This window comes from Littorina saxatilis, linkage group LG15, assembly GCF_037325665.1.
Source record: "Littorina saxatilis isolate snail1 linkage group LG15, US_GU_Lsax_2.0, whole genome shotgun sequence".
NCBI lineage: Eukaryota > Metazoa > Mollusca > Gastropoda > Littorinimorpha > Littorinidae > Littorina > Littorina saxatilis.
In genome coordinates this window covers 34,615,920-34,626,233 of record NC_090259.1, presented here as the reverse complement: position 1 = coordinate 34,626,233, position 10,314 = coordinate 34,615,920, and the positions used below count along the sequence as shown (strand labels likewise).

The following is a 10,314-nucleotide window of genomic DNA, read 5'->3' as shown; positions in this document are numbered from 1 at the left end:
CCTGTCCCGGTGACCATCCCTCGATAACGACCACCTGCCCATTATGGCCACCAAAAGTATCCCGTACACGATTCTTACTCTGTATTATTCACCTATGGCGACCACCTGTCTAAAACGACCACTTTGGTCTGCGCCTTGGGTGGCCGTTATAGACAGGTTCAATCAATCAAACAATATGAGGCTTATATCGCGCGTATTCCGTGGGTACAGTTCTAAGCGCAGGGATTTATGTGTGTGTGTGTGTGTGTGTGTGTGTGTGTGTGTGTGTGTGTGTGTGTGTGTGTATGTGTGTATGTGTGTGTGTGTGTGTGTGTGTGTGTGTGTGTGTATGTGTGTGTGTGTGTATAACGGAACAGTTGCTGAAAAAAGACAATGAAAACGTACTGTGTAAGAGCAATATGCAATGACCCTCCAATCACAACTAGGGAAAGGACAGCGCTAGAACATAGCTTCCAGTGTACGTTAAAAACAGGGAGGGAAAAGAGACCCTGAAGGCACAAGAAGGAATAGAGAAATAGAGGTGAAGATGTTCCCCAGTATTCAATTTTCAAAGTTGTCTCGCTTGCATGGCTGACTTGTCCCCACTATTTAAAGATACTTTCCTTCTCGTGAAAGCAATGCACCACAGATGTGTCCAGACCTTTACATCAGATAACACCATCCTTCCACTCGGACACAGTACGAGCAATGTCGGCTTTCTGTGCAAAGTGAGGATCTTTTGCTGAATCCATTTTGCTAGTGACACCTATGTCAATCTGCTACGTTGAATCAGCGGCACAATGTTCCAACTTATTACGGAATGCAGCCAGGCCGTTCTAAGTTGAACAATAGCCCTACCACAACCCTGTGCTCATACGAGGCGATGTGCATGATAGGTTAAATGAGAACGACGGTGTCTTGAAACATTTATTTTAACTGTGAGTTATGATTTTAATTGCAGCTGGGGCAAAAAGCAGTAGTGGAGTCGAGTTGAGAGGTATTTTGGAATTTTCTGCAGTAGCTGTTCCACTTGGCAGATAACCATGAAGATCGCCATTTTTATTGGTGAGTATATGTTAATATAGTAGCGTTAAGAAAGTGTGTGTCAGTCTGACCCTGATATGTTGCTATCTGTCTGTCTGTCTCTGTCTCGATCTGTCTGTCTCTGTCTCTCTGTCTGTCTCTGTCTCTGTCCCTGTCTCTATTTCGTTCCTTATATCTCTCCCCTTTCACTTTCAGGATCTTGTTTCTCTTATGCTGCTGTCACTTGTGTCACAGTTCTTTATTTTTTTTCTTCATTTTTTTCACCTCTGATTTTATTGCCTTGGATGTTTAATATTTGTGTAGCTTCCCTCGTGCTGTTGGTGTCATGACTATTTATTCGTACCTTTCTTTGTAACATTGGTATCATAACTGTTTAGTCATTTCCGTTGTGGCATTGGTAGCATAGTTATTCAATCATTGTTCTGTACCTTCCCTTGTACTGTGGCATTGGTTTCATAGCTATTTCTTTACCTTCCGTTGTGACATCGGTGTCATAGCTATGTAATTATCTTCCTGTAGCTGCCCTAGTGGCCTTGGTGTTGTGCGAGACGGACCGACCCTGCGAGGATGCTCCCATAGACTGTGCTCAGAAGGACCTGGACATGGAGATCTGTAAAGATCCTATTGACTCCGCGGCCTACTGCCCAAGATACTGCGGGAAGTGTCAAGGTTTGTTAAACAGCTTTGATAACAGATAGGTGGAGCTTCCATTACGAGGTTGCATAAAAAAATAATGCGCATTATGTATCTATCTTCAATCAGAAATTACGCAAAAGCCGACCCAATCGTCTTCCGATTTATACTTCAAAAACTGTCGACATTCCCATAGTATCACTTTTTTGGGGGAGAAAGGTGAAGGGTGGGGGGGGGGGGGGGCGTATCAGGGTGTGTCAAATAGGAACGGTAAAGGATAAAGTCCTGTGGTCAGTAACAAAAAGAAAGACGTAGGAGATGCAGATACTCTGGAAAGGGTGAAGGTTTGTTCAGTATTTCTAAGCTTGGATTAAGAGAGGAAGGTGGGGCAACAACAAAACAAGAAAGATAAGGGCAAGAAAACACACAAAAAGCAACAAAAAACACCCGAAAAATTAATGAATATATATTTATTCAGAAATTATGAAAAGTCAACACCGCCGACTTCTGCCTTTACCCCACAATATGTCATGCCGTACGTGGAATAAACACACTGTCCTGAAATCTCTCTGGTGAGTTTGTATGCACATGTTGATTTCCATTTAGGTCAGTTTTGCAACGATGCAAAGATCTGTTATTCTTACTTTGCTCCAATGGTATTGCTTGTTCCATTTAGTTGACCTGATGAGTTGTCGATGACCACAGATAACTTTTGTCTCTTTTTGGTATTTAAGTGGTTATGCATAAGGCAAAAAAAAATAAATAGGTGTGGTTACGGTAACATAGCCAAAAAAATAGGGTAGGTAGGTAGGCAATCACTTTTTTTTGTTTTTACTTTTTTTTCTAATGTGTACAAATTAAACCTACTTGACAGGGAAATAAGTGTGCGACACGGGCGCTTTCGCTTTCATTGCGTTTTTTGCACTCGTTTTTTTTGTGTTTTTTTTGACAAATGTAATAAAAAGTTATAGGATCGGCCCCTAAAAATAGGGTAGGTCGGGTTACCGTAACCACACCTATTTTTTTTTTTAGGCCTAAAGCATATCAGGGAATTCTCCAGAGCTTGTGTACCATTTTGTGACATGCATTTTCAGTCCTTTAAATTATCATGACAATTATAAATGGAAACTAGAATTATCATCTTTACTTTTTTCAGTAGTACTCCAGTAAGATAATGACACAGAGATGCAACCAAAAACACAGATTGTTAGTGTTCAAATCCATATCACAACTTTTGGTGTCCATGCTAAATGTTTTGGTTTCAAGACTTACTTTAAAACCCTTGTAATTTACTGAACGTAAACACACAAAGTGAGGATGTATTTCCTATTCTTTATCTTCAGGCCAAGGATATATTATGGAACCAGTATTTATTAATTAAATCAATTTGTATGGTTAAAATGTCTCAGTTAAGTCAAGAAAAGTCAACTTCGTAACATGTTTTTTCCCGGTACACAGCTCTGGAGAATGACCCATATCACGAAAGCTATTCAACCGATGTTTATGACAACTGATGCATGAATTCTGAGGAGGGAAATGATTTATATCTTTCGCTTTTAAAGGACCCACACCAGTGCCGAATTGCCGCGACTTTGACAAATTCTGCTTCGAGCTGGCCAACTCTGAGTACTGCAAGAAGGACATCGCCAGGCAGCTCTGCGCCCAGTCCTGTGGACTGTGTGGTCAGTACATGCATCTCAAACAGTGTGACACACTTTGTCCTTCTCGTCGATTGTCGTCATTATCCTTTATTATCATTATCGTCGCCATTGTTGTCATCAATAGCGGCAGAAAAAGAGACAGCAACAGCGGCAGCATAGCCATCGTTGTTGTCATCGTCGTTGTCATCGCCATTGTCATATCAGTGTCAACATCGTCGTCAATGTCCTCGCGACTTTCATCCTCCAAAATGAAATTCATTTAATTAATGTTTGTATTTTTTTTAATCAACCCATAACAGCGCCACCAACCACAACAACAACAACCACAACCACAACCACGACAGAGGCGCCGACAACAACTACAGAGGAACCCACCACTACCCCTCAGAGATTCACCGAAATCCAGGGTATGATTCAGAAAACTACTACTAGGAAAATTCATTTGGTCCCGATTCGAGTAAATTCAAAATTAGGAACAGCCTAATTAAAAATGTCAAATTCTAGTTGTGCCCGGGCCTGTTGTGAACATCTGCTCAATCGTCAATAACATTTTATTAATCTTAAAGACAAATAATACCGATTGGCTCTCAAAATCGACTTTGCTATTATTTTGTTTGTGATATTTTCAGAATACCTGTCTGAAAGAAAACTAACGGATAGACTTTATGATACCGAATTTTGAATATGATGATATGCAAGGAATCATATAAACAAGGGTTGTGTAATTGGATGGGATATCTGACCAATTAATTACAATCATTGAACCTATTTGATTTTAGTGGTGTTACTGTGTGGCTGCATTTGTGATTATGATGTGTTTCTGTTTAAACTATTATGTCTTTGTGATAATGCTGATAATAGCGAATTTGCATGACGTTTTTTGAAGGCTTAATTAGATCCGTTTCTCAATTTGCATAAACATACTTCCTTGATCAACCATACGATCACAAACATACTTCCTGGCCTTGATCAACCACACGATCACAAACGTACTTCGTTGATCAACCACACGATCACAAACATACTTCCTTGATCAACCACACGATCACAAACATACTTCCTTGATCAACCACACGATCACAAACATACTTCCTTGATCAACCACCGATCACAAAACAGTCACACAACGCAGAGCAGCGTCATATCAAAAATCAAAAATTTTCGACTGTCAACCCATTTGTGTGTGACTATGTTCAGATCCCGCTTGCCAGGACGTGGACCCTGACTGCATCACGCTCCTTCAGAGACACTTCTGCAGCGAGGAGAGCATTGTCCGAAAACTGTGTCAGCGCTCGTGCAGCTTGTGCCCCACAGGTAAGGATCATTGGACGGGCCTTGCTACTTTGTTTCTTGTATCTGTCTTCAAAACTAACCGTTCGGTGACTTGCGTTTAATCCGTAAGGCAGTTTCGTTTATAAGTTGAATGCATTTTCTTTGATTTAATTTTCACATGTATCATAATCAATGTTTCAGTGTTGGTACCAGTGACTGGAGGTCCCGGTTCCGTTATGACGACCAGCAAACCAGGTGTCTCTCCACAAATGCCAACGGAAGGTTCCTCAACAGAAAGAGGTTAGATACATATCAATCTATTTGTCTTTTAGTAAAAAAGAACCAGCACAAAATACACACACGCACAAACACATACACTCACACACATACGCACACACGCACGCTTGTGCACACACACACACACACACACACACACACACACACACACACACACACACACACACACACACACACACACTCACACACACACAAACACAACTAACACACACACAACCACCACCCCCAAACACACACATACACACACACACAAACACACATACACATACATACACGCGCGCACGCACGCACGCACGCACGTACGTACACACGCACACAAACACCCACATCCACAACCAAACACAAACACAGACACACATACACATACACATACACACACACACACACACACACACACACACAAACACTGACACACACACACATACACACCACACACACACACAAACACACACACACACACACAAATAATAATTTTAATAATAAAATAAAACAAACAAATACTGATCATTTCTTTGGATCATGTTTATCTAGCAAAACTCCTCATGAATTTGTTCATATCAAATTTTGTCGATTCCTTCTTGGAGTTCATAGAAAAGCTATGTGGATACCTGTACTGGGGGAATTAGGAAGGTTCCCTTTAGGATTAAAAATGTTATCACAAACAATAGCATTCTGGGCGCATATTCTAGACTCCAAACAAGATTCGTATATACATCAATTATATGACTCAATGTTGCTCCATCCGACAGAAACGCCATGGCTACAATTTGTTAGACAATCTCTTTGTAACTTAGGTTTTAGTCACGTTTGGCATAACCAATCTACATTAAATGTACACAAATTAAAGTTTGCCATTGACAAAAAACAACAAGAGGAATATATAAGATACTGGACAAAAGAAAAATCAGATACATATTCCAGACTTAAGTTTTATTCTATGATCAGTAAATCTTACGAAATGCAGTCATACTTAATACAAATTAAGAATAATAAACACAGAAAGATGTTAAGCAGATTAAGGACTAGCACACATTGTCTAAAAATTGAAAGTGGAAGACATCAGAATATCCCTAAAGAAAATCGTCTTTGTATTGAATGCAATGTCATAGAAGATGAAATACATTTTCTAGATAAATGCAATAAATATGTTAAATTAAGGGATGAATTTAAAGAAGATGCTTCACATATCAATATGAAATATGCTAACAAAAATCCAAGTAACTTATTTTTAGAAGACGAAGTTCAAGTTCGTCTTGGCAAATTTGTTACGGATTGTTTTAGCATTGTATAATGCATTATTATTATTTGTTGTTTGTTGTGTCAATAACTTTACTGGTTCATGACAATAAACATTATTCTATTCTATTCTATTCTATTCACACATACACACACACACAAACACACAACCACACACACGCACGCACGTTCGCACACTCACAGTTCATTTTTCCAGCGTCGCGGACGACGCTGGTATCTGCGGTCGGGAAGACTTTCCACGAATTTGCCACAGGGCGCCGCCATGTTTTCTGTGCTCGACTGCGAGCAGACCACAGGCACATTACACCCAAAATTCTTGTAGGCATACACAGACGCAACATAGCATATACAGACCATAACACCCACAACACTTCAACTGCATATGAAAGGAATAAAAATAAATCCGCAAATCAGTCGCGCACAATACACCAGTTAGAAAAACAAGGAGTACCAAAGCGGCGTGCAGAAACTAAACTGACTCGGAGACTGAGAAGAAACATTTATCACACGATGTGGATAGCAAACATTAAAATAAAACAGATAAGTCAAGCAAAAAATAAACACAAATATCGAAAACACAATAAACAAAGGTAAAGAAAACAAAAAGAGATGCTTGCCGACAGTCAGTGTGTGTGTGCGTGGTTTGCCGTGTGCGTCAGCGGGGTGTGTGTGTGTGTGTGTGTGTGTGTGTGTGCGTGCGCGTGCATGCGTGCGTAGGCTACGTTCTTGCGTGTGTGCGTTCGAATGAGAAAGAAGAGAGAGAGAGAGGATTGAACAATGAGGTCACGTTCTCTGTCACATGAATACATATACACACACTGAAGGCTACTTCGGACACGAACACTTGCCAACAACTGTGGTTGGACATGCTTTTGAAATGTAATATTTTTTCGACATGATTTCTGGACATACGAATGCCGCTGTGTTGCCTACTGATGTTGCGAATGATGAAGGTTTTGAGTTGACTGACCTTGAGGAGGGATTGCATCAGGCGTTTATCGTCTCAAATTATATCCTTGCTACTTTTCAGGAGTCAACTATTGCCATTCATGGTAACTTGGATAGTCAATGTTTTTATTTGTTTGATTCCCATCAAAGAAACAGAAATGGTAACCATTCTTCAAATGGCGCTGCAGTTTTGATGTCATCAAGTTAATTTCTTTGCAGAATTGATTGATTTTCTCAAAAGCCATTATCAATGTGTTTATCAATTAACACCTGTTCATTTCTGTCCAACTGCAATGCAAACTCAATGTGGAGGAAACAAGGATTCATTATAAACAAGTCATCCCTGTACATCAACAGATTTATGTACCTCAATCAATACTGCTAGTATGAGTGACAGGAATCTAAAAGAAAAAACAACCAAACGCAAATGTACTACTACTTCTACGACTCGTTTGAATGTAAAACAGAAATGTAACACTATCTGTGACAATGACGGTTCTACGACCCGTTTGAAGGACAGTATAGATCGAACCTTAACCCACAACTACGACAATTTGTGTCAGGCTTTTTTGAACAGGAAAATATGCCTCTGTTCAACAGTAACCAAAACATGGAAGATGTTTTTGAAACTTTACAGAAATGTAACACTAGCCTATCTGTGACAATGTTGCTTTTGAATTGAACCCACATTTGTTGAACAGGAGAGAATGTTCCTGTTCAACAGTGCCCAAAACACTGAATCTGACGTTTTTGAATCTTTTCTGTCATCTAACTGAATCTGACGTTTTTGAATCTTTTCTGTCATCTAACCCAATTGCTCATGACTTCATCGATCTTGAACATGCCTACTTTTCAAAGAAAGACAGACAAAAGCGAAATCTGCATGTTAGCCATCTGCCTGAAATGGTCAATGCACTTTTGTAAAATTGTCACAGCTGTTATGCACTTTTGTGAAATGGTCAGTGCTGTTGTGCACTTATGCAAAACTTGGTGCTGTGCTGTTAACATTTGAACAAAATGCATTTTGTTCAAATGTTTAGTGCAACTTGCTACTATATAATCGCTGTATGCGCTTTGTGGTAATAATGCACTGTTGTGAAAAGTTTGCGCTAAATGTTGGCACTATGCATCATTGTTGGAGCACCCTCCTGTAGATGCACCATGCTGAAAAATGTACTTATGAATCAAGCATTGACTGAAATAAACAATTTATATATCCAGCACAACATGCAATTCATTAACTTTTGACCCTAACCTTTAACACTTCCCAAAATAAATCTTTGGTGGACATTGCATCGACGCTGTTCATTTTGAATGAACATTTTTCTTGTCTTTCTTCCAGTTTGCCAGGACTTCGACCCAATCTGCGCCGAACCAAGCACGGCCGATAACTGCACCGCAAACTATCTTCTTCAGCGGTTGTGTCCCCTGGCCTGCGGAGTCTGTGTACCAGCACCGAGTGAGTTGTCAACAGCTACAGTGAAGTCTGTTCTGTCCGACTTTCTTTTGTGCCCATCCCCTCCACACAAACCAACAAAATTGCTCTCTGTGACTGTCTCTCTTATTGCCCTCCTCCCTTCTTGTCTCTGTCTTTTCTCTCCCTCCAGTCTCTTTCTCTCTCTCCCTTTCTCTCTCGCACACAGACACACGATCAAATACACCTCACCCCGCACACAAACATACACAAACACACACTCACACACACACCCACACACAAACACACTCACACATACAATCATACACACACATCCACATCCATATCAACACACACACACACACATACACACAATCACTAAAACACACACACACACACACACACACACACCCAAACGTACACACACACACAAACACACACACACAGACACACACACACACACACACGCTGTTTTTGACTTTTAAAGATACCTACTCTGTATACCTTCATCTGTCACAGCTGAAGTGGGGGAAACTACTCCTGGTGTGCCAAACCTCAACCGTGAGTATTGTGGATATAATTATAGGGTTGTCCCTGTAGGGGTTTTTGACGATTCTGACACTGTCGTGTAGAGTGTGTGTGTGTGTGTATGTGTGTGTGTGTAAATGTGTGTGTGTCCTTCAATGTGTGTCTGTTTCTCTGTATCTGTATCTCTCTGTGTTTTTGTGTCTGTGCGATCTGAGTCGTACAATAAATTCAATACATTGCTCTCCAACCATGTTGGTGGAAATGTGTATTTCTCAAGTTATCATTGTCACAACAATATCTACCTGTACTCTGAGGGCAGCATTCACGCCTGGCTCCAGTTGCTATGACAACGATCCTGACTGCCCCGCCCTGATTCAAGCCCACAACTGTTCTGCTGACCAGATCGTCATGCGACTGTGCCCGGTGTCCTGTAACCTCTGCCAGTCTGGTCAGTTGAAGTTACTAAGGCCTTAAAAAAAATAGGTGTGGTTACCGTAACCCGACCTACCCTATTTTTTTGGGCCGACCCTATAACTTTTTATTACATTTGTCAAAAAAATACCAAAAAACCCCAAGTAAACGAGTGCAGAAAACGCAATGAAAGCGAAAGCGCCCGAGTCGCACACTTATTTCCCTGTCAAGTAGGTTTAATTTGTACACATTAGAAAAAAAAGTTTAAAAAAAAAAGTGATTGCCTACCTTCCTACCCTATTTTTTGGCTATGTTACCGTAACCACACCTATTATTTTTTTTTGCCTAATGTGTGTGGTCAGCGGGTCGTTTTTGTTCTTGCCAGACCAGCAGAGCGAAAGGTTGATTTGTTCGTTTCCTGATTCGGTCGAACACGCACTGACTCTCTCGCTTAAATTGTGTGTTTGTGTCGCATACTCACCCCTCTCTCTTACCCCCCACCTCCTTCAATCTAACATTTAGACTTTTAAACAGTTATACCCAATCTAACGCTGATATAGTCTCATTCACTCACTCACGCACTCGCTCACTCATTCACTCACACACACACGTGCACCCACTGACTCACGCACTGACTCACTCACTCACTCACACACTCACTCATGCACTCACTCACGCACTCACTCACTCAATCACCCACTTACCTACTAACACACTCACGTACTCACTCACTCACTCACTCACTCACACAATCACGCACTCATGCATGTACTCATTCACTCACTCACTCACTCACTCACTCGCTCTTTAAATGTAATGTAATGATAACGAAAGAAAGTAATTATTAAACGGCTTGCGCGCTTTTGACTT

General features: G+C 40.7%; 1 protein-coding gene across 1 annotated transcript in view; it reads left to right on the top strand.

The window, feature by feature from the left end:
- Positions 1-949: 949 nt before the first annotated feature.
- Positions 950-10,314, top strand: part of LOC138948000 (mucin-2-like) — an 18,301-nt gene continuing 8,936 nt past the window's right edge. The window contains exons 1-9 of the mRNA XM_070319528.1: positions 950-1,044; positions 1,543-1,692; positions 3,219-3,338; positions 3,617-3,724; positions 4,515-4,631; positions 4,791-4,889; positions 8,434-8,550; positions 9,025-9,066; positions 9,353-9,481. Of these exons, the coding sequence (XP_070175629.1) occupies positions 1,023-1,044; positions 1,543-1,692; positions 3,219-3,338; positions 3,617-3,724; positions 4,515-4,631; positions 4,791-4,889; positions 8,434-8,550; positions 9,025-9,066; positions 9,353-9,481 (904 nt within the window). The 5' untranslated portion in view covers positions 950-1,022. The remainder of the gene's footprint in view (positions 1,045-1,542; positions 1,693-3,218; positions 3,339-3,616; positions 3,725-4,514; positions 4,632-4,790; positions 4,890-8,433; positions 8,551-9,024; positions 9,067-9,352; positions 9,482-10,314) is intronic.